The sequence below is a fragment of the Myxocyprinus asiaticus genome, chromosome 25, assembly GCF_019703515.2.
Source record: "Myxocyprinus asiaticus isolate MX2 ecotype Aquarium Trade chromosome 25, UBuf_Myxa_2, whole genome shotgun sequence".
Classification (NCBI taxonomy): domain Eukaryota; kingdom Metazoa; phylum Chordata; class Actinopteri; order Cypriniformes; family Catostomidae; genus Myxocyprinus; species Myxocyprinus asiaticus.
Genome location: NC_059368.1, coordinates 10613759 through 10639323, shown reverse-complemented (window position 1 = coordinate 10639323; position 25565 = coordinate 10613759). Strand labels below are relative to the sequence as shown.

General features: G+C 42.0%; 1 protein-coding gene across 1 annotated transcript in view; it reads left to right on the top strand.

Moving 5' to 3' along the window:
• The window catches only part of LOC127416396 (general transcription factor 3C polypeptide 2-like), a 42407-nt gene extending 17764 nt beyond the window's left edge, over window positions 1-24643 (top strand). The window contains exons 11-19 of the mRNA XM_051655738.1: window positions 12578-12609; window positions 13990-14119; window positions 14281-14425; window positions 17481-17642; window positions 17782-17869; window positions 17974-18093; window positions 18204-18371; window positions 23520-23627; window positions 23836-24643. Of these exons, the coding sequence (XP_051511698.1) occupies window positions 12578-12609; window positions 13990-14119; window positions 14281-14425; window positions 17481-17642; window positions 17782-17869; window positions 17974-18093; window positions 18204-18371; window positions 23520-23627; window positions 23836-24057 (1175 nt within the window). The 3' untranslated portion in view covers window positions 24058-24643. The remainder of the gene's footprint in view (window positions 1-12577; window positions 12610-13989; window positions 14120-14280; window positions 14426-17480; window positions 17643-17781; window positions 17870-17973; window positions 18094-18203; window positions 18372-23519; window positions 23628-23835) is intronic.
• Window positions 24644-25565: the final 922 nt, after the last annotated feature.

Below are 25565 nucleotides of genomic sequence, written 5' to 3'. Positions count from 1 at the left end.
TTTATAAATGATCTTAATGGGCTGGTCGTTTCCTGGCAGACTGACCTGTTTGCCCTTCCTCCCAGAAGTTGTGTAAAGTTATCCAATCAGATTAGAGCTTTCCAGATCGAGAGAATGCTACTAGTTTTGTGTGCAACATTCATCAGATGGGCAGCATATGGAATGTGGGTGGTTCATAAATGTGCTGGCTGACACTAGATAGAAACAGACCTATTATTTGAATTAGTCAACATAATTGAAACAAACAGATCACTTCACATTCCCTCCAGTTAATACCAGTCATGTTTGTAAACTAAAAAAACATTCAGAATGTGTAATGCTGCTGTACATCAGGAACAGCGTTGGGGAAACGTTGGATTAGATATTTGTGCAGCTTTTTCATGTACACACTTACGGCTTGAAATCTTCTATTAATTGTAACAGATTTTAATGACTGAGTTTGGCACACCCCATCTTTGAACCACTGACCTCTGGGCATTTAATGGAAGTTGGTGCTGTATACAGTAGAAGTTTGGATATAGAGTGCCCCATCTAATGGTTGAACTATAAAGACCCAATTGACAGTTATAGATGACGCAAACAGATGACAAGAGGCAGTTAAATAGCGAGAGAGCCTAGAGTGTGAGTTGAATGCTCTGCTTTAAGCAATCATCTGCCAATGCCGAGTTTACTCACTGTATCCTGCCTTGGTTTAACATGATGAGTGCACATCATAATTTAATTGATAGAGCATACAGCCTACCAATCCATCATATCTAAAAGTGGATAATATATTCATAGTGGGTGATGTAGTCTACTGGTTAAAAATCAAAGCTGGCAACTAAAAGTGTTTTGCTCCAGTGGGATAGTCTTTTTAACTTAAAGGGACACTTCACCCAGAAATTAAAATTCTGTCATTTATTCACACTGATGTTGTTTCATCCAAACACATATGACTTACTTTCTTCCGTAGAACACAAAATGAGATGTTAGGCAGAATGTTAGGGCCTCAGTCACCATTCACTTTCATTGTATGGAAAAAGATGCAATGAAAGTGAATGGTGACCGAGGCCAACATTCTGCCTAACAACTTTTTGTGCTCCACGGAAGAAAGCAAATCAGATGGGTTTGGATGAAACAACATGAGCGTGAGTATACACTAATAAAGAGGAGCCATTTCATTGCTGTCCACACTATTTATCATTCAGACACTCAGTCTGTCTAATGGAGTTCTCTGGTTATAGAGTAGTAATAAAGTGGTTCTGTGGTCCATTCTATGTTTCCTCTGGGGACCTCTGTGCTATAGACTCAGGGCCTGCTCTTGGAGAGATAAGAAGCCAACTGCCTACATCCATTAATGAAACTTCTCTGTTATTCAGTGCTGCCAGCATCTTCCTCTCTATTTGTTAGCTTCTAATTCATTAATCCTACTCTAAGATTTTATGCTTGCCTAATTAGCCTTCTCTGAGGCCTGAAGGAGCTGTTTGGATGTAACAAATTCTCTTTAAAAATCTCTCTTTAGTTTTTTGCTCGCTATGATCTGTATTTCTTCCAATAATTGGGAGAATTGCTTATACTTGGGGTATTACGTTTTCTTCATGCAATTTGTTTTGTACTGCTTGTGCTACAAGCATGATGAAACCTGAAATTGTTTATCTTGCTGGGGAAAGGTGTACTATTACTTTTCTAAGCGATCAGGTTTACAATTTTTCACTGAGTAAAAAAAATGTGTGAGGAAACAAATCCTGCACATGCCATATCTACAGATATCTACAGAATATAGAGACTTGATGGTGTGCTCTTTTGATTTGGGTCAGTAAGTATAGCAACAATCCAAAATAACTTAATCACCCCGAGCACCTTAGCAACTGCATAGCAATGCCCCACTGAGAAAATGTAAATGTCAATTTTTTTCCTCTTTGTTATATAGATTTCTGGTTTTCTGATGAAACGGTTAGATATTATCCAACTAAAAAAAACCTTGTATGACCTTTCCGAAGCTATTCCTTCTCTCATCGCTCTTTGTATTCTTCTTACATTCTCCTGATATTACCACAGAAATTGCCTCTCACACTCCACCAGTTTAATGTCTCCACACTGGCACTAGGATGTGCTCTGAAACTATTTTCTGTTGAAAGGCAGTTTGTGCCTCTGTTTGGGTTCCTATGGGACTCTTTCTCTGGGAGTCTTTGGTCAGTGACCCGGCAATTAAATCTGGCCAAGAACTTTTCCCACCACTTGTGTGTGTGTGTGTGGGCACTTTTTTTATTTCATATGTTTTTAGTTTTGTGTGTTTGTGTTTTGTATTCACATTTTATGTGTTTGTTTTTGTTTGCTATTTTGTGTTGTGTTTTTGTTCTTGTTTTTTATACATATTTTTTATTTTATATTCATGTTGTGTTTTTAGTTTGTTCTTGTTTTGTTTGGTGTTGTGTTTTTAGTTCTTTTTGTATTTGGTGATGTTTTCAGTTTGTTTTCGTTTGTTGTTTTATTTTGTGTAGTCTGCTTTTGTATTTTTTTTATTTTATTTATTTTTTTGGTTTGTTTGTTTGCCACATTTCCATTGCAACCGAGCTCAGACCACATCCTACTGGTAATCTTGGGTTCGGTACCACAGTCCACGCCCCATTCCACAAAATATCATGGTTACTCGTGTAACCTCCGTTCCCTGATGGAGGGAACGAGACGTTGTGTCGATGTAGTGACACTAGGGGTCACTCTTGGGAGCCCGAGACACCTCTGGTCTTTGATAGAAGGCCATTGAAAATTGGCGAGTGGTATTTGCATGCCATTCCCCCGGACATACGTGTATAAAAGGAGCTGGTATGCAACCACTCATTCAGGTTTTATGCTGAGGAGCCGATATAAAGTCCGGCCATTTCAGCGGGTAGTTCAGCATTGTGGCAGGAGGGACACAACGTCTCGTTCCCTCCATCAGGGAACGGAGGTTACACAAGTAACCATGACGTTCCCTATCTGTCACTCACTCAACGCTGTGTCGATGTAGTGACACTAGGGGTCCCTATATGAAACGCCACAATTGGCTGAACTGTGTTACGTGAACTGGCGGTGTGTGGTGGGCAGACTACTGCGTGCCTCATAGCCAGCACACCAGGTCGACACGTAACCTCCCCCAACATAGTTATGAGTGTCGAACAGCCCTTTTTGGGGACAAGTCGACTACCCAAGAGATAGACACAGGCTTAACCCAGTCGTGGCCTCTCTTCCCCTTCTCTTTTTTCCACTCCCTAAAAAAGAAGGGGGATTTTCGGACTGGGCCGCCAGGTCTAGTCGGGGGGTGTCCCTCCCAAGGGGAAGACACAGCGGAGACCACACCTCGCCCAAAGAGGGGGGGGATATTTAAGTGGAAGGATACATCACATGGTCTTTCCAACCATGTGGAGAGTCTTCAAGGTAAATCCTGCCCAATGGGGTAGGAGTTACTACAAACATGGAGACTGGGGCAGAAGGGCTCTGCCCAAGGAAGACGCAGTTTGCTAACAGGGAAACGAATTAGCGGAAGATATTTATCGCATGGGGTTAGCCTTCAGGGAACCGCCACATGTGGAGCACCTACCCCAGAACAGGACTCTTAGTTAGCACGTGTACTGGGCCGGCAGCAAATCTGTCTGAAAACTCGACTGCCACAGGGCTTGGAGGAAGTCAACCAGGGAACAAACTTGTGAACACTACTGGGAATTAATGGCGCATGTCTTCAGCTCAAAAGGAGGTGGAAGGCGCTACGTGCAAGCAATACACCCGGCCAGCTATCCCGGGCTTATCCGCTTGTGTTGCGTGCCACTACCTGGGACGAAACCGGTTCCACCCGGAGGTTGTGGAACCTTGCAAAGGTGTTGGGTGTTGCCCAGCCCGCTGCTCTGCAAATGTCTGTTAGAGAGGCACCTCTGGCCAGGGCCCAGGAAGCAGCTACACTCCTGGTAGAATGGGCTCGTAGCCCTACTGGGGGCGGCATGTCCTGGGCGAGATATGCCATAGTTATGGCGTCAATGAGCCAGTGGGCGATCCTCTGCTTGGAGACAGCGTTTCCTTTCCACTGTGCACCAAAGCAGACAAAGAGCTGTTTAGAGATTCTAAAGCTTTGCGTGCGATCCAAATAGATGCGTAAAGCGCGCACCGGACACAGCAATGACAGGGCTGGGTCTGCCTCTTCCTGGGGCAGCGCTTGCAAGTTCACCACCTGGTCCCTAAAAGGGGTGGCGGGAACCTTGGGCACATAGCCCGGTCGGGGTCTCAGGATCACGTGAGAGTAACCTGGACCGAACTCCAGGCATGTTTCGCTGACAGAGAACGCTTGCAGGTCACCTACCCTCTTGATGGAAGTGAGCGCAGTCAGGAGGGCAGTCTTCAAGGAGAGTGCCTTAAGCTCGGCTGACTGCAAAGGCTCAAAGGGGGCTCTCTGTAGACCCTGAAGAACTACAGAGAGGTCCCATGAGGGAATGAGGTGCGGTCTGGAGGGATTCAGCCTCCTGGTGCCTCTTAGGAACCTGATGATCAGGTCGTGCTTCCCTAAGGACTTATTGTCGACTGCGTCATGATGTGCTGCTATGGCGGCAACATACACCTTCAAGGTGGAAGGGGACAGCCTCCCTTCCAACCTCTCCTGCAGGAAGGAAAGCACTGATCTGACTGCGCATCTCTGGGGGTCTTCGCATCGGGAAGAACACCACTTAGTGAACAGACGCCACTTAAAGGCATACAGGCGCCTCGTAGAGGGGGCCCTAGCCTGAGTGATCGTGTCTACCACCGCAACTCGAGGTAGTTGATGTGCCAATGCAGTCGCTGACCCATCCAGAGGCCGGCGGCTGCATGCCCTTTGCAAACAGTGCCCCAGCCCGTTTTGGAGGCATCTGTCGTGACCACGACACACCTGGAGACCAGTTCTAGAGGAACACCTGCCTGTAGAAACGAGAGGTCGGTCCAAGGGCTGAAAAGACGGTGACAGACCGGCATGATGATCACGCGATGTGTCCCGTGGCGCCATGCCCATCTCGGGACTCGAGTCTGGAGCCAGTGCTGAAGCAGCCTCATATGCATCAACCCGAGTAGGGTGGCCACCGCCGAGGATGCCATATGCCCCAGGAGCCTCTGAAAAAGTTTCAGTGGAACCGTTGTTTTCTGTTTGAACAGGCCAGCACCGACTGGGCATGCTCGTTCGTAAGGCGTGCCGTCAAGGAGACTGAGTCCAACCCCAAACCGAGAAAAGAGATGCTCTGAACCGGGAGGAGCTTGTTCTTTTCCCTGTTGACCCGAAGCCCTAGTTGGCTGAGGTGTGAGAGCACCAGGTCCCTGTGTGCGCACAACATGTCTCGAGAGTGAGCTAGGATTAGCCAGACGGGGCAAGGGCAGCCTCTGCGACCTTCGTGAAGATGCAAGGAGACCGGGACAGGCCGAAAGGGAGGACTTTGTACTGATACGCCTGACTCTCGAATGCAAACCGCAGGAAGGGTCTGTGTCAAGGAAGGATCGAGACGTGGAAGTACGCATCCTTCAGGTCTACCGGTGTGAACCAATCTTGATGCCGGATGCTCGCCAGAATGCGTTTTTGCTTCAGCATCTTGAATGGAAGTCTGTGTAAGGCCCGGTTCAGTACTCGCAGGTCCAAGATTGGCCGCAACCCAGCGCCTTTTTTCGGTACGAAGTAGGGGCTGTAAAACCCTTTCTTCATCTCGGCTGGAGGGACAGGTTCTATCGTGCCCTTCCGTAGGAGGGTAGCGATCTCCACATGCAAGGTAGCAGCGTTTTCGCTCCTGACCAAGGTGAAGTGAATACCGCTGAACCTGGGCGGGCTCCTGGCGAACTGAATCGGACGGTCCGGCTCAACCAGATGACAAGAGGCAGTTAAATAGCGAGAGAGCTCAACCATCGTGACGGATTGGAAAGTGCGAGCCACGCGTCCAAGTTCTGCGCATGGGGGACCAAGGGGACAACGTCGTTGGACGTACCGGCAGGTGGGGCCTCGCGGCAGGGCAGAGCTCGAGGTGCCACACCACGTCATGGCCGTGCTGAGTCTAGGGACATCGAAGCACCTACCTGGCTCCTTGTGACCACCCCCGGAACAGCCTGGGATGGGGGAGGAAGAGGCCTGTCCTCGTAACCCGTGGAGACTGCCACATCGGGGGCGGCTGTGTGCCACAGCTGGGCACTCAGGGGCGGAAAGGCCACCGCTGGAGCGCCAATTCTGCAAGAAAAAACCCATGGACTGTAGTCGTGGTGACAACCGTGCACACCAGGTATGTGACCCAGGGAGGAAGGAAGCCGCTCTTTTGCTGAACTGTTGGGTACCGCAGCCACTTGGGCAGGCAGCGAAATCGAACAAAAAGGCAACAAAATATTTTCCGCCCGGCCCTCCACCGGGGGATGGAGTAGTCTTTTTACCAGCTCCAATTGAGTGGGTTCCCTTGTCCCTGGGTCGCCCGTCTCAGGGGCGCTTTGAGGACCTCCGTGGGTACCTCCGTCTGCTGCTTCACCGCCGAAAACTGCTGAGCAAAGTCCTCGACGGTGTCGCCGAATAGGCCAGCCTGGGAAATGGGGGAAGCAAGGAACCGTGTCTTGTCGGCCTCGCCCATCTCGACCAGGTTGAGCCAAAGGTGGCGCTCCTGGACCACTAGTGTGGCCATTGTCCGCCCGAGAGACCGCGCCGTGACCTTCGTCACTCGGAGAGCGAGGTTGGTCGCCGAGCGCAGTTCCTGCATCAAATCTGGGGCGGAACTATCCTCGTGCAGTTCAACGCCTTGGCTTGGTGGACCTGCAGGATGTTTATCTTGCCATGGCGTGCAGGGCAGAGGCGGCTTGTCCAGCAGCACTGTAGGCTTTAGCCATCAGGGATGACGTGAGCCTACAGGGCTTGGACGGGAGCTTAGGGCGTCCGCTCCAGGTGGCGACGCTCTGCGGGCATAGGTGCACTGCGAGCGCCTTATCCACCGGGGAATCACCGTATAGCCCCTGGCCGCCCCGCCATTGAGGGTACTGAGAGCGGGGGAACTGCGGAATCAGGGCCGGGCAGTAAAAGGTGCCTCCCACGATTTCGTCAGCTCCTCGTGCACTTCCGGGAAGAATGGCACTGGAGCGGGGCGTGGCTGATTTGAGCGGCGCCACGAGCCCAGGAAGCAATCATCAAGCCGCAAGGGTTCAGGGGAGAGCGGAGGGTTCCACTCTAACCCGACGCTCGTGGCCGCCCGGGAAAGCATGTCCGTCATTTCGGCATCAGCCTGTGACTGGGCAATCATCCCCAAAGGGGGAAGCCCAGCTGAGGCTTTTGCGTCCGACTGGACAAGCCCGCTCTCCGATGCTGCGCTCGAGAGCTCATCATCTTCGCAGGCTCCGAACAAGATGCCAGACTCGCCGTGAGACGAGCTGGCGAACTCATTCGGAAGCCCGATTGGGGCAGACGAGCGTGCTGGGGAATGGGAGGTCCGGGGGGGCAGAGACGATCCCATTGGGGTCCCCAAATTGCCCCCAGTGCTTGCTGTGCTGGCCTCATACCCGTAGGTACGAAAGCAAGCTGCGACCGCAACATTGCCATGGTCATGTTCTCGCAATGAGAACATGAACCATCCACAAACGCTGCCTCTGTGTGGGTCGCGCCCAGACACGAAAGACAGCGATCATGACCATCCGAAGTTGAGAGATAACGACCGCAACCAGGAATAACACATAATCGGAAAGGCATCTTTAAAAAGACGTGTCTTTAAAAAGACGTTCCGTGTTTGCCGCTCTTTTAGAGAAATATACTGTGTACTCTTTTAGAGGAAAAAAAAGCTCTTTCAGAAAATATACTCTCTTGTTTTTCTGCCGAAGTGCCCAGGGGCGTTCTCTGCAGTGCACCAGTGCAGAGGAGGGAGAAGTCGCTGAAATGCGCCGTCAGATCCAGCAGAGGTGAATGAACAGTAGGATTCAGCTCAATGAGCATGACCGTTCGGCTCCGAAGAGAAAATCTGAATGAGTTGTTGCATAACAGCTCCTTTTATACCCGTATGTCCGGGGGAGTAACATGCAAATACCACTCGCCAATTTTCATTGGCCTTTTATCAAAGACCAGAGGTGTCTCGGGCTCCCAAGAGTGACCCCTAATGTCACTACATCGACACAACGTCAAGTGAGTGACAGATAGGGAACAGCTTTCATATTACCAATTTTTCATGTGAACTGTGCTCTGTTTTGGACTAAACTGCCAGTGTGAAAGCCCCATTAAGGGCAAAGCAGCAAAAGAGGCCCAGATAGAGGGTGGAAAATAGTCACAAAACTCTTGACTAACATTAACATGGACCTCAGGATGAAGATAAAATGCAAACATGAATATAACCTTTAAATGATGACACTGAGCTAAAATGCTGCTAGCTTCCTCTTTACTTTATTTCAGTTACATGCACATGTCATTTGATCCTTGTTCCTTTGATTGTTTTACTTGAGAAATCATGTATTTAATTGTAATGCTCCTGTCTATAAGTGCACAGCGTTGATAAACACATTTATGTGTTTTCCAACATGAATTTAGGAAATGTTTCCTATGATGATTACTGTACTTTTCATTTGAACATGTAGTGGATAGATGGATTATTGTGTAGTTTAGTGATTTGAAGAGGACCTACAGTACAAAAGCAATTAGAGGGCATGTTTCAAATGGGTAACGATAAAACAGTTAACCACACTCACACTCGCCATTATGTGCTCTGGAGTCTGGAGGGTTTATGGTAGATAATTATAAATAGCTTTTTTGTCTGGAGTGAAAGGGTAACCCGTAAAAGGGAGCGAGAGAGACGCAAACCCCACCCCCACCCCCCTTCTCAATGGAGATAATTTACTGGCTTGTTTTCATCAGACAAGGATCTATAATTGAAATGACAAAAAAGATGCATCGCTACGTAGTTGTTAGTGTTTGAAGCCATGAATTTCAGCCTAATACCTGACACCCATTTCTGCCGGGCATGTCAGTCAAAAACACCGTAGTCAGCCCGGAGACGGGGCTCCTGGTCAGGGCTGTCTGCTACGTTGCCTGAATGAGTGGATCAGAGGTGCGATGCTTTATCGACCTGATCGACCCATCACTGTGCTGAATGACTCTGACCTGAAGCCGCACAGCTATACATCACCACTGCTCTCTCCTCCCATACACACTGTCTCCATTGTGAACACACACACTTTTAGACACACGCATACACTGTCTGTCCACATACGCATTCTCCTTGTGATTCTGTTCACCCTCTCCAGCTCTTCATTGTTTTATGTTCTCTGTTTAATGGTATAATGAATCATTGTTTTAGAAACTTAAATGTCTTTGTCCCTGATTTTTGGTGAAGAAACATTGATTGTGCCAGATCAGGAAAATACACCGGTAATGAACAAAACCTACGTACTATTATGCTTGGGTTTATAACATAGTTTGCACAACATTTGTTCATTACTAGTTCTAAATAAAATACTGCACATCTCGAAGGCTAATGTTGCATAGTATTTGTGAAATAAACATATTCACCTGAGCCGTAAATGCCATGTGACTAATCAATCTGGAAAGGTAGGAAAATGACATCCTTTCAAGAGCCCTCAAAAAATAGAGCATTTGCAATATATATATAATATATATACTATAATATAATGAAATATTTTAGATTTATATAATGCTTGCAAAAAATATTCAAGTCAGAATAGCTGGCTACTTTTGAATGGCCGTCAATGGAGAATCAGAATTTGTGGCAGCATAATGGTGTCATTTTGGCATCTACCAGCAAGAGCTTATGAGCTAATAGGCTATGCTAAATGGCCAAACCTTGACATTATGGCAGAAACAGCCTGGAAGTGTCAAGGTGTGCCGCTGTATTATGGCGAGATTAAGGGTGAAAGAGTTCAGTGTCCTCACTTTGATAAAGCACTCAAGTCCTCTCATCTGTAAACCTACAGCCAGATACACAAATGATTCAGAGTCTTTTCAAAATACAGTGCCACCTCTAACCCCGTCAAACACGGCTGCTGAAATGAATTGTGCAACACTCCCTCACTCCATTCAGTCTAAAAGAAAGTAATTAAAAAATCCTTCACAATTGCAAACTTACAGATTTTGCTATGTAATTAATACTGTTTGTTAAAATCACAGTTATCAAAATGAATATTTTTATTTGGGGGACTATAGAGCTGTTCAGCCGTGATGTCAATTTGTTAGCGAGCCCGGAAGTCTAATTCACCATGGGTTCCCTCTGGATTTTCCTATGGGGTTTTATAATGGGAGTTTTAGGTTAATGAGTAAAATAAAGTCTGTGGTAAACATTACTTGACGGTTTTGTTCTACAACATATATACTTTTATACCTCAAATGTGAATTTGGAAGCCACCGTGTGTTTTTTAAAAAAGTTAGCAATTCAATACGGTTTAAAAATTCACGTTTGAGGTATAAAAGTGTGTAATATATGTTGTAGAACAAAATGACCACAGACCTTATTTTACTCATAAATCTAAAACTCCCATTATAAAACCCCATAGGTAAATCCAGAGGGAACCCATGGCGAATTCTCTTCCGGGTTTGTGGACTACAAATGGAACAGCTCTATTGGTTCTAACTAATGATCCTTAAAGTGGTCATAGAATGATAAATACTGTTGCATAAGGAACTCTAGAAAGTAAAATGTGGGAAAGTTCGCGAAACCTTGCACTAGAGGTCTGCATTCCCACGGGACCCAATCAGATTTCTTGTGGAGCAGGATTAAATTTCCGAGTTGAAGGCGGTAAAGACGATACGTCCATGAGTTGTGTGCGGGAGCAGACGGTCAGAGAAGAGCCTGAAAAATCCGATGTGGATATCTATTGTGTTATTAGTTTATGAATGGCAAAAAATGTTTTTTATTATTTTATTTTAGAATTAATTTATTTTCGATAACAATAAACAGAAAATCCAACATAAAATATGCACACAACACGTGCATCAAATTATACAATATTGAAGCAGGCTATGCAGGTAGTCAACAGTGCTTTACAAGAATGGCAAAGCAAAGCGTGGACACACTGTCATCAAAGGAGATGAAACTGGGACTGGAAAATTTGTAATTAAAGTGTTAAGACACCAACCTCAGGAAAGTCAGATGGGCATCATGTAACAAAACGTTATTTGTGTACACTTGTTGTCTATTTGTATGGCTTTTGCCTTATGTGGAAAACAAATGTGGGGTTGTGGAAACAGGAGCGGTCGGGAAGAAAATCACTGCGGGCAGAGAGCAGGTGAACATGGAGTAAAATTCAGCTGGAGCGTTTAGGTGCGTTAAAGAAACTTCCAGGAGTGGGCGAGAGCACGATGGAAAAACAGACCCATGCAGACCTTTACATTGCACTGTTCCTGGCTTTGTGTAGCGCCTACAACTCTGCTTTTGCTTCTGAATGATCCCAACGTTAGCAATGGTCCCTGATCATTTCATTCTGATCTTAACAAACCGCATGTAACATTTCAGCACAGACTGTTTTGTAAAACTGTCACAATGTAATGCAGGCTTTACAATTAAGTTGTTATTCAATGATGGGACAGAGCAAACTATTTTAGACCCGACTGCAAATCTGCAGCCAGTAAGTAAGTGGGGCAAAGTGCTGCTACTCATTTTTACTTACAAATAGGTTGTTTACATAGAAGTCTTATGTGGTTTTCATACTGGGCACGCTTGCTGCAGTCGAAATTCGAGTGCGATTACTCCTGGGGCCCCAAAAGTGTTGGTCTGGTTTCAGATTTTTCCAGATCCTGTTGAAACCCAGAGCTTTTCCGTCATCACAAACGTGCACATGGAGAACACGGGTCACTATATTTGTGTATATATATTTTTGTGTTGTTAAATTGGTTTTATTATACACTAGAGTGACCGACCCTTGCACCTCTGTGCGTTGCATGCTAGAATTCAGCAGATATCCATGTCCATGAGAAGGTGACTACATCTCATGCTCGCAAATGGTCATTTTTTAGGAAACAGCTGGTTGGTAGCAGTATATTTGCTTAGGTTCCCCTGCCACTCAAGGTGCACGTGTGTGTCTGTTTTTGTGCAACTGATTATGTTATCATGCTTAAATTGGCAAGAATGCATGCGCATGTTGTTTAACTTCCTGAACAAGTGCGGATCCAAGTACAGGTTGCTTTCTCACTCATGTGAACCGTGCCACATTTCCATTGCAACCGAGCTCAGACCACATCCTACTGGTAATCTTGGGTTCGGTACCACAGTCCACTCCCCGGTCCACAAAACAGCTTTCATATTACCAATTTTTCATGCGAACTGTGCTCAGTTTTGGACTGAACTGCCAGTGTGAAAGCCCCATTAAGGGCAAAGCAGCAAAAGAGGCCCAGATAGAGGGTGGAAAATAGTCACAAAACTCTTGACTAACATTAACATGGACCTCAGGATGAAGATAAAATGCAAAAATGAATATAACCTTTAAATGATGACACTGAGCTAAAATGCTGCTAGTTTCCTCTTTACATTATTTCAGTTACATGCACATGTCATTTGATCCTTGTTCCTTTGATTGTTTTTCTTGAGAAATCATGTATTGAATTGTAATGCTCCTATCTATAAGTGCACAGCGTTGATAAACACATTTATGTGTTTTCCAATAGGAGAAACCAGCCAAGCACCGCTGATATGCCAGGTAGGTCAATATCCACTCTGCCAGCAAGAATCTCATTCTCACAGATAAGACCCCACAGCCTTTGTCTCATTCCACATATTAAGTGACATATTATACATTCATTGCATTAGAACTAAAACATCTGACTTATGGGCGAATGCCAAGACCTTTGCTCTGATTATGTTTCACCTAATTTTCACTGATCGCATTTGAATTGGCTCCATTTCACAGTTGAAGTTGCTTTTTACTAAAACTGTTCTCGGTTTGGCTCCTCTGGTCCATCTCATGGGGTGTCAGTGTAACATTTTCATGCATCTGAAAGACGATCTTCTGGAAATTAGCTGTCATTGTAGAAAGAATGTCTCAATTAAAATGTCAAAGAGTTCATCATAGAGAAGACCTACACCAACTTTTGTTGGATGATAGCAGCTCAAAATACTCCTGCAAGTCTGATGCAAGATCATGATCACATAGCTTAAAGGAATAGTTTATCCAAAAATGATAATTCTCTCATCATTTACTCACCCTTATGCCATCCCAGATGTGTATGACTATCTTTCTTCTGCTTAACACAGAGTTTTTTTTAGAAGAATATCACAGCTTTGTAGGTCCATTCAAGGAAGTAAATGGTGAACAAAACTTTGAAGCTCCAAAAAGCATAAAGGCAGCATAAAAGTAAACCATATGACTCCAGTGGTTTGATCCGTATTTTCTGAAGCGATCCAATCGGTTTTGTGTGAGAACAGGCTATTAATCTTCTTTGTCGATCATGATTTCAAGCCATCTAGCGCTCTGCACATGCGTCAAGCACAAGAAAGTATTATCAAGCTTGAAATCAAGATGGTGCCTAGAGACTGCTTTAGCAAGATGTACAGTGAAAAAGAAGTAATATTTTGGTCCGTTCTCACCCAAAGAAAGCAATTAGATTGTTTCAGAAGACAGATTAAACCATTGGAGTCGTATGTATTGCTTTTATGCTGCCTTTGTTCTTTTTGGAGCTTCAGAGTTTTGGTCTGAGCTGTTATTTTCTTCTTAAAATATTCGTTTCTGTTCTGCAGAAGAAAGTCATACACATCTGGGATGGCATGAGGGTGAGTAAATGATGAGAGAATTTTCAGTTTTAGGTGAACTATCTCTTTAACAGAACTGTCGATTCTTAAGAACATCAAAAGTACATTTTAAAAGTGGAATCAAAATTGGAGTATTGTGGCTTTTGGATCATGTCTTTTAGCTTTGAGGTCATCCAAACTTCTTATTTCAATAGGATATACATGAACGGGATAGAAAACTGTGCTTTTTAGCGATTTCATGATGTCTTTAATTATGCATGCCATCATTACAGATGGATAAATTGCTCTAGTGTTATAGGGCAGCCTGTTTTACAGTAGTTTGTGTTTGCAGGTGAAGCAGGTTCTGACTTTGAAGATGGGCTCCAGTCAGGCAGATCATAAGGGTCAAAGTGGCCTGTGCTTGGCTATGGACTGGCTCCATGTCAAGCCACACAACCTTCTGGCTGCTGGCTTCTGTGATGGTGATTTCATAATATATATTCTGTCTATAAGCCTACTGTATATGTTCCTCTAAACAGAATTGATCCTCCTGGACAGAAATTGAAATATCTTTGATTTGGTTTAAAATATTGCAAGAAATATACAATGTTAGTAATGTTCCATTTTATTTTCTCTTTTCCAGGTGTGGTTGCTCTGTGGGATCTGACTAGTAAGTCTCCACTGCAGAAAGTCAAGTCACCAGATGGGGGTTTGTTTCTTTACCCTTACCACTGCTTCCTCGCCCACAACGAGATCATACGAACCTTGTGCTGGTGCAGAGCCTCAAGGTGAGAGTCGTTTGTACAAACATTGCTTTCACTTTAGAGGTTTTGGTGACCATATTCAGTTTGTTTGATCATTTGTGTAAAAGTTGTCTTTTGAACTCGGATACAAACTAAAGATCCACATTCGAGGAATGTCATTGTTGATGTAAATGCAATTCAAATGTGAACTGCTATTGAATATGTCTATTTTATTGACATAAATACAGAGCACTTTATTAGGAACACCTGTACATCTACTTATTCATGCAATTATCTAATCAGCCAATCATGTGGCAGCATTGCAATGCATAAAATCATGCAGATACGGGTCAGGAGCTTCAGTTAATGTTAATCTCAACCATCAGAATGGGGAACATTTTTTATCACAGTGATTTCGACCGTGGCATGATTGTTGGTGCCAGACTGGCTGGTTTGAATATTTCTGTAACTGCTGACTTCCTAGGATTTTCAAGCACAACAGTTTACTCAGAATGGTGTAACATCCAGTGAGCGGCAGTTCTGCGGACAGAAACGTCTTGTTGATGAGAGAGGTCAATGGAGAATGGCCGGACTGGTTCGATTTGACAGAAAGGCTACGGTAACTCAGAGAACCCCTCTGCACAATTGTATTGAGCAGAATAGCATCTCAGAATGCACATGTCGAAACTTCAGGCAGATGTTGGCAATTAATTAGGACCATAGTGTTCAAGATCCAAAAACACTGTAATCAAGCTTCAAATCACGATCGCGCCTAGGAGACCCTAATGATAAGATTTATAGTGAAAAAGGAGATTACCTTTATGCTGTGTTAATTTCATTTTTGAAGCATGAATGTGTTGGACCCCATTGACTTGCATTGTATGAATATATTCACACCATTTCTTCATCAAAGATGAACACAGAACACAAAGAACACAGTTGAGTTATGGAAGAAAGATTAGAGTTTCCGATGGCATAAGGATGAAGTAATAATGACAGAATTATCATTTTTGGGTGAACTGTTTTTTTAAAACATGTAATATCACTGTACAGTGTACACAGTATCAAACTAGACAGTATCAGATAGATACATTTCCAGACTATGTGTGAAAATGTTCCTATGCTGACATTGTGCCTGACACTGTATATTTGATTGTGGAACATTGAAATCCATTTCACTGATATTCACAATATATGCAAATTCATACATTTACCATTCCAATCATGCGGTTTTGTTTCATCATCACTTGTTTCACCATTCTGCTCTGGTGCAAAGTTTTACAACACTGTGATCTTCTAAGAGACACCAGTAGGGGACAATATAAAAGTTAATTTGGAAAATAACACCCTATCCCACTCCCTTCAAGGGGCTAGTGAGATCAAGTGGAGATTTCAGTTTTTTCTTGTGCCCAAGATTTTCAATTTGTTAGTGGAGATGTAGAATTTAGACCCACAAGACCTTGGAAAATGCTTTAAAGGGATAGTTCACCCAAAAATGATAATTCTCTCATCATTTACTCACACTAATTCCATCTCAAACTTGCATGACTTACTTTCTTCTGTGGAACTCAATCAAAGATGTTTTGCACGATGGCCTATATGATGTGTTTTGTCCATACAATGTAAGTCAAGGGGGTACACAACTTTCAAACTCCAAAACGGACATAAAGGCAGCATAAAGGTAATCAAGTGGGTTAATCCATGTTATCTGAAGCAATACTATCGGTTTTGGGGAAGAAACAGACCAAAATGTAACTCCTTTTTCATTATGAATCTTGACTTCTGCAATCTACTTGGCGCATTCATGAGAGAATTTTACACTTCCTCGCACTTGACGCATACGCAGAGCACGTGTACATGCAAAGAGCAGGAAGACAGAAAGTCTTATGAGTTTGAGGCTGCATAAGTGTGAGTAAATGATGAGAGAATTATCATTTTGGTGTGAATTGCCCTTTAAAGTCTTGATGTCATTGCTCTAATATGCAGGGCCAGGGTTGCAATTTTGATGGTTGTGTAGATTGTAAATTTGTCTCTTCCAGGAGTTTTCAAACCAGTTAAAACTTTCAAACACCCCCGAGACCCTATATTTGAAAAGCAAAATGTTCTCAGTAACACTGATAACTGTCATTAAAAACATTAGCTAATATTGTTACCATTATATAATGCTTATCAGATCATTAGGTTATCTTCATTCAAATGAAGCTCGGAGAAGAGCAGAAGGTGTGTTCCCATGACCCCTCCTTCAGGTACACACTGAACCGATGCCAGATCCACTTTGAAACATCAGGCTCCAATCCACAGAGCTCTTTGTCAGTGTGTTTTGTACACTAGAGCAGATCCAGGCTTGCCATTTATTCCCAACATAAATTCCTGCATTACCTACGATGACAGCAAGCTAGCTCGCATCAGCTCTCTTTTTTTTTGGGTTGTGTAGGCAGACCACATGAGCTCCACTGTTTGCACTCCCATTGGTACTAGTCACATTTTGTCATTTGCATAAAGTTTTACATTAGCATAATTTTGCTTAACGTTGTCACATGGCAAATGGCTGCTCTCACTAGTGTCACGTCAAATCATCAACTGTTCTTGAAAACGAATGACCTCTGGTAGCTTAGTCACAGCAAATCGCTTTCCATTTACTTAGAGCCTCTACAGTTTCTTTTAAAAGCACTGTGTCCGGACACCTTTGTTGCTTCCCTTCAATGCTCTTGCTCCCATATTTATGAGAGACTCTAGCAGCTTTAGTGACTCTGCTTCTCTCCATCAATTGATCTTTATCTGATAAATTACTGCTGTCATGATCAATAGAAAATGTACACAAACATCTTTTAAATAAAATTCAGTTTACCGCCTGCTTTCCTCGGGTGTTAAGAACACAATGTTTATAGTGCCAGGCACGTACCATGGACCTCTGTGACCGAAGCGCAATCATATTTAGCCTAATTTAAAGAGAAAGGAGGTGTGTTTGTGTGGAATGGAATAAAAATGACTTGTGAATAAAACACAGGTTGTTGCACTGAAATACCATATGCAAAAATGGCGCAATTGTTTAGTGAATTTGCCTCAAAATATTTTGTTTTTATTCACTATTGTCGTGCAGTAACATGTTGGTGACAGTCGGAGATGACCGCATGGCAAAAATGTGGGACCTGAGGAAAACCTACGCACCTCTCTTTGCGGTAAAGCGTTGCCTGTGCCCTGAAGTGTACTGGCCCCTCTTTTGGAGTGGCATCTTTATCGCTCAGGAGTGTTGCTATGCCACGTAAGCCTGCTTACCTATTGCTTTTAAATATGCTCTAAAAATTATATTTACTTGATGAATTTACATCTTAAACAAGTTTTTGGTCTATGCAGAATTTTTTTTATTTTTATTATATTCTCTTTTTTTGTGCCGTTTGTAGGTTTGGCCAGAATGGGGTTCATTATTTTGACTCCGGTTACCTTGGGATAAAGCCTTTCTTTGTATGTCCCAGAAGAGCCACTGTTTGGGTAAGTGAAAGTTTAACTATAAAGTTTAATAAATGGTTTTAAAAAAGTTTATCTATATGGTTTAATAATAACAAAATTGGTGACTATTTCTCTCCCCCATTCAGAGTCTTTCTATGTCTGATTGGATAAATGCTTTTGCTGTTGGGGACAATGGTGGAGATTGTTTATTTAGTTTGATTCCTCGAATGGACACCGACCCCAGCTCTTTGAGGCGACGAAGATTTGTATGTTTCTCTATTATTAAATGAATGTCCACATATTAGGTGCAACCTTTTCCTAATGTTTAGGCATTTTTAATAGAAGATGAACATTGACTATTGTTCAATCCTAACAGTCAATCTACAGAACTGACCTGGTCCAGTTTAAACCTGGTCAGAGGCCTGGAGATGAGGAAGGTGAGGAGGAGGAAGGTGAGAGTGTTACAAGTATATCTGGACAGGAGCCTCAGAGCTACAAAGGAGCCATCAAAAAGTACTACCTCCACTTTCACGACTTGGACCTGGTAAGGAACTTACAGCATAAGATGACAGGTGCTGTTTACAGCTGGTATTAAGATCCGCTTTGGGCAATTTAATCACAAGTGGATATGCGAGACACATCTCCATTTACACCTGGTCATAATATGTGCCTCTATTGACCAGATGTGTTTGGATTTCAAGGGGAAGGCCACTGATTTCATGACGACATGCACCAAACATTACATAACTATGTTACTGCATGATGCTAATGCACAAGAAAAGTTAAAGAACAAAAGAGGTGAAATAAAAGCAATCACTAGCTATGTTTCCATCCAAGGGTTTTTTTTGCGACAAAAGGTGTAGCGCATCAAAAAGTTTACCGATATAGCTGATGGAAACGCAAATTTTCATTAAAATTTCACAACTGTCGACATAATATTTTTACATTTAACTCTAGCACATAAACTCTATGTCGATACTTCAAATTGGAAACACTTTTTGTCAAGAAAATAGGCATTAACCCAAAAATGAGTGTCACATGACAGAATTTACCCCAATTGTTAGCCTGTGTTAATCACAACAACAAGGTATACATCCTTGAAAGCCAATTTATTGTACGTGAAGCATCACTCGCACTGTTAAGGACTGGTCTTAACAGCATACCTGCACAGATCCGATGCTGCAAACACATCTGCATCATGACACTTTCAGGAGTGCCAACACAAATATCTCGTATGAATCATGCACCTGTCAATATCGACAAGTGCACAGAGAACAAATGAATGGCCACTATTTGCTATTAATTTAATTAATTTTCCACACCATTAAAAATAATAGACGGCAGTCATGGAATTAGCCCACATTAGAAAAAACATAATTTCTGTGCACAAAGAGTTTTTAAATTAAAAATAAATTCACAATACTAGGAGAAAAGCATCAGTGTGCTTTTTTGGAACACTAACATAGCCCAATTCTATAAAATTATTGTTTAGCATACTTTTGAAAAAATGCCAGAAAAATTCCCTGTATTAAATTAAATTACCAAACGAATAAAGCATTAAATTTAAAAAATAAATTACCAAACAAAAAAAAAATAATATTGTTAGGCCTATATACTTGCCTTTTCTTTACACAAACTTAAATTATCCTTACCCTGTTCTGTAGACGAAAAAAGTCGCTGAATTACATTCTCAGAAAAGACTATAAACTATCAGAACTATTTGTCCAATGCTGAGTTCACTTTCAGAAAATGAGCTTTTGAATATTTTAAAACTTTTAAATATTTTAAATCTAACCCTCTTTACTTCGGATCACATTTGCTGAGGTTCTTCAGAAAATGTAAATTGCATTATGACTAATTAATTTGAGATGACAATCAAGTTCAGTTGGTCGTTAAAAGTTGCTGGACAAATATGCAGTTGTGATAGTGATATTTAGATTAGATGATTGTTCAAAATAGCCTATTGAATATCAGGAATGTATCATATATGTAAACCCTTATATTACACCACATACATTTTTCTTTAGTAGCTGTGCACACAGCATATACACATCGATGGTTGCTAGCTTGAACAGGGCCATGGCGATTCGCTTTCAGGTCAGAACCGTTGGCGCAACATTAGGACCAATATTACAGTCCTATCAGAAGGGCAAATGTTCCCTTTTGATTGCAATTCCTTATCTTCTGATTGCATTTATTTGTGAAATTAAAATGCCAGTAAACTGGCTAATTTCATTTAATTGTCTCAATACTCTCCCATTTTACCATTAAACTTTGGGGGGAGGTGGGGGGGGGGGTATTAGGGTCATCTGGGAGGCGAAAGGTACACAAATAGCGATATACACACATTTCTGTAAGGAAACGGCTTAAGGGCAGATTTCTTTTGCGATAAACTAAAACTTAAGCGACAAAGTGTTTTTTAGGCATGACATCATCACGCACACAATTTTTATCGATTAAAAGGCCATTTGAATGGAAACAGGCAGAAGACCGCACATTATTTTTTTTTATGCATTTTCACTTTGTCGATAACAAAACAGCACGACAAGTGGATGGAAACTAGGTTACTGACACTTTGTGGGGGTTTGCTGTATCTAAATAATGATTCAGATAACCGCTCTGTACAATTGTGGTGAGAAGAATATCATCTCAGAATGCTATTCTGAGATTCGGGTTGGCGCTATTTTGGCGGCATGAGGGGGACCTACACAATATTAGGCAGGTGGTTTTAATGTTGTGGCTGATCGGTGATATACACACCATTTTGCACCAAATAATTTTATTTTTTTTCTGCTAATTAGGGATTTTGGTTGAACAATACTGCATTATTCATTTTGGATTCTTGTAGCCTCCATGTCTGTGCCCATCACAGCAACTATAGGCTTTAAAAAAAAAAAAATTTTTTTTACATTTCTATGTCAATTTTTAAAACTATCGAACAGTTAATCAGTTATTTGATTTTTCCACCACCTTAGTTATTGTATCGGCAAAAGCCACTATCAGTTGACCTCTAGCATTTTCTGTTATTATAGTGGGTTACCTAAATTAACTGAGCTTTGGGTGTGTATGCCCTCTAAAATAGATCAGTGTGTGTGCCTCTCTGTGTTTCAGGATGTCGAAATCAGGCTTCACAAGATTTGTGACATTTTTTTGTGTAAGTAATTGTAAGTGCTTTTGCTCATTTTTTGATCAGGCAGTTCCTTTCAAAACCCCACGTAACCAGCAAAGTTTAAAACTCTTGTTTTAGTGCATTGGATGATTGACAGGTGAGTAGATGTTGCTTCGCTGCTGTTCAAATGCAGATTAGCATTTACACTATGATGAGCATTTATACTACGACCTCAGTGTGGTCACGTGTTTTCAACCCTCCGAATGTGTTTGAAGTGGGCAAATCTAAAAATGTTTTGAACCCTGCTTACACCTGTCTTTAGCATCATATCGTTTTAAATGGATCGCCCAAACCACAACTTATAATACCAGGTGTAAATGGAGCCTCAGCGGACTTTATATATAGTACATTGAGGTCCAAAATTCTGAAACTAGTGAAAATGCTTCTATTTTGCATCTCTCTAATTTAATTTTTAAAAAAAAAGAAGAAAAAAAAGATTAATTACACATTATACTAACAGCATAGCAATTTGAGAGAAAAGTCTCAGACTTTTGGACTTCAGTGTGTATGATTTTTGTGTGATCATCATAGTGTTAATTTCAGCACTTCAAAGCAATTTTCTTCATGACATGGTCTCTATGCTTGGGAAATGATGCTTGAAAATATATATATTCAGAGTATTGATCCTTTGTTGCCACATAAGCACTTTTCTTTCCCCTCTATTAGAGCTCTATACCAAACAAAATCATTTTGTTGGTTTTCCATTTGTTTGTGTATATATAAAGGTTGACAAGTATGATTTTTGGATGTATATGTTTGTAAGACCATGCAAAAACCCATTAGTAGGCACACCTTGTGTGTAAATGATAAAAGTAATGTATATATGTGCATTTGAGCTTTGTGTGTGATAGCTACTGTTTACTGCAGCCTATTCCACAGATCATTACTTGCAGGCTGTGCAAGGGCCCGTGGCCGGACTGGATTTATTGGCTTTGTTATTTTCCCAACACACCTGAGCGAGTACAAGAGACATCATTGAGAGCTCAATAGTGGTTCCCCGATAGATAGATAGATCTCTTATCCCTTTGAGACTCATCCTTCATCTCATGGGTTAGATGTTGATTAAGTTTTGCACCCTTCATTAATTTAAAATCATGCCTGCCTGGAGGCCCAGCCCCACTTCTAGGAGTGGATGCTCCATCTGTTTCTTCGTCTCATGCTTCAATGCTCCACCCCCATCCGTCCACGGCCCACTGCACATGTCCGCTTTGAGGCCACGGTCTGGAGAAAGCCAGAGCTGTTTGAATTTGCTAATTGAACTCTCGTCAATCATCCCAGTAGACACACACACACACATACACATGCTTTCAGCAAGTAAAAGGTCAATGCTATGAGACTGTGCCAACTATGCTGGATCAACTGCACTAGTTAAACAGAAACAGGGAAATGTACTTTATTAATGCACAATTAATCCCCTGCTCGAACAGTTGCCCGTTTGGTGCGTTTCAGTCGTGTTACAATTAAAATAGCGTGATGTATTGAATTGAATGTATCTCAAATTATCATATCATGTGGTATTTGGTATTGGTTGTAATCTGATTACAAAGTAATTAAATTACAGTAATACATTACAATTAAAATTCTTATCAGAGTACAGTTACTTTAAGTTTCAAATTACTTTTAAATGCATGACTTGGGTTACACATATTTATAAAATAATATTATTGATGTAGAATGCATTTAAAACATTAATTAGGTTTGTGTACGCCCGTTTCTGTGCCAGCTGAAGGGGCAACAACAATGAACAAGGAGAAATTGTAGACATTATTTTGAATTTGTTGAGCAGAAAAATTGAAACTGTTCTGTGAACATTGTTTTAGAAAGAAACTTAAAAGGGGGACTGGGTAGCTCAGCGAGTATTGATGCTGACTACCACCTCTGGAGTCGTGAGTTCGAATCCAGGGTGTGCTGAGTGACTCCAGCCAGGTCTCCTAAGCAACCAAACTGGCCCGGTTGCTAGGGAGTGTAGAGTCACATGGGGTAACCTCCTCGTGGTCGCAAATTATTGGTTCTCACTCTCAATAAGGCTTGTGGTAAGTTGTGCGTGGATCTCGGAGAGTAGCATGAGCCTCCACATGCTGGGAGTCTCCGCGGTGTCATGCACAACAAGCCACATGATAAGATGCGCGGATCGACTGTCTCAGAAGCGGAGGCAACTGAGACTTGTCCTCCGCCACCCGAATTGAGGTGAGTAACCATGCCACCACAAGGACCTACTAAGTAGTAGGATTTGGGCATTCCAAATTGGGGAGAAAAGGGGATAAAAATAAATAAATAAAATAAGTCATTTAAAAGTAATTAGCAATGTGTTTCATTTTCCCATGAAGTAATCAGTAAAGCAATCTGATTACAATTTTATAGAAGCAATTAGTAATTTGTAGTGGACAAACTTACAAAAGTTACATACCAACACTGTTTGTGATGCCCAGCCATAAATAGTGGTAACAATACAGCTATGGCTGGTTATCTGGTGTTCTCTCAACCACTGGAGTTGTTTACACCTTTATCTTCTCTATCTCTAAGGGGAACCTTGCTAAGTGTGAGCAGCGGCCCATGATGAAGCATATGCAACAAGCTGAGCTTAAACATTTTATAACAGTGGAACAGATGCCATTAAGTGCACTCTACAAGGTGAGATCTCATTTATCTATTACAGACCAAGCTTACCCTATGAAATAATATACAATTGTATGTGTGGTGTAACTAGCCCAACATTCTCTCTACAGCATATGCATACATTTTAAATAGTCAAATATCATTTGGTTGTCCTTACCCAGGGTGGATTTTAACAGACATACTGGATGTCTTCCACAACTCAACTCGTCTTTCTCTCTTGTAGGTACGTTTTAACCCAAATATGGACGCTTACAGCTGGGTGTTGTCCGGAGGTCAGTCGGGGTTGGTTCGTGTGCACTGTATACGTGGACTAAGCGGCGCTTCAATGCTGAAGCAGTTGCGTGAGGCTCAAGCTCAGTTCAGCGCCATGTTCCAGTCACAGGAGCCCGATGACTCTGCGACAGCTGTTCGTCACAGCACAGCTGATACTGTAAAAGTGCAATAGTCACCGCCCCTTCACCCTCTCTGATCTAATAGAGATTGGTGGGGTCTGTGATATCATAATAGACTTAATGGCTTGGTTGACCAGACTGTCTTTTTTAAATGACTTGTCACACTCACTTTTTATAATGAACTTATATTGACAACAGAAATTGTGAATACAAGCCTCAGCACAGCACTGTTTTTATATTTTTTTGCATTTTGTTTTTAGCATTGCACTGGTGAACAGCGAGCGAAACCTTTTGAACTTCACCGCACCGACTTAAACTTCAGACAAAAAGTCTGTTTGTGCTGTTTTTAGTTGATTTTCTGATAAATGTGGTGCCCTTTACATGAAGTGTGGAAAGAATTACAATTGTCAGAACTTACAGTACCTTCAGGACTGATATAAATTTGGTTCAGTGCTGTATTATAATCAAACGTCTTTACATTTAGTGAGTAAACGTTGGGCTGGATCTATGTGATTTGCTACCCTGTTCTTATAATATCTGTTTTCTGTCTGTTTTGTGTGTGGTTTTTTTTCCCTTTTCTTCTGCTTGTAAAGGATATAATTTGTTACCCTACAACTACATTTTAAAGGAATAGTTAAACCAAAAACGTAAGTTCTGTCTTTATTTACTCGCCCTGATTTCATTCCAATTTCTGCATTACTTTATTAATTTCTTCTGAGGAACACAAAAGGAGAATGCCCTGGCTGCTGTTTTTTTCTCTCTGTAAGTACAAAGAATGGGGAGTGGCTTAGGTTCAGCTGTCAAGGTTCAAAATGAAAAAAGAAAAACACAAAAGTATTATAATTGTGATCCATATGACTGGTGCACTACATTCCAAATCTTATGATGTCGTAGGATAGCTTTATGTGATGAACAGACTGAAATTAAATTGCTATTTAACTAAAAATCTTGACATCCAGCCTAGTGCTCTTTGGCACATTCATAAGAGGATTCGCAATGTCGGATTTATGAATGAATCTAACCTTTACAATGAATCATTTGGTCTATTTCATGAAAATTGTCTAAATGATTTGCTCACGAATTAGACAATCGTTTTTTGGTCGGTACAGTTAAAAGTTTACAGGCTGTTAACCACAGCCTGCATTTGTGAGTTAATGTTGTCACTGGACCAATAGCTCGTGTCATTTAGATCAGGCGATGTACCTGGACACCTGCTATTTAATTCATGACCTCAATTATGTCTTATAAGTTAATTTAATTGACTCCAGTGATATAAATCTGAAGGGGGCCCAGCTAGATTAATGCCCCTGCGTTTATTCAAACAAGATTAATAAGCAAGTTTATTAAAGTAGTGCTGTAAAATTCCTTAAGTGGATTCAAATTTAGAGAAATAATTGTGTATTAATTTAAAGAATTGTCTTTCGCTATCAGGGTCTGGACGGGGTTAGTAGTTTTGGGCCCTGATTCATTGGAGAAAGCATTTTTAGCACTTCAGATTCTCCTGAAGCGCTATGCACAATGTTAATATAGATATTTTTAATAAACACTTTTTGTTCTGTTT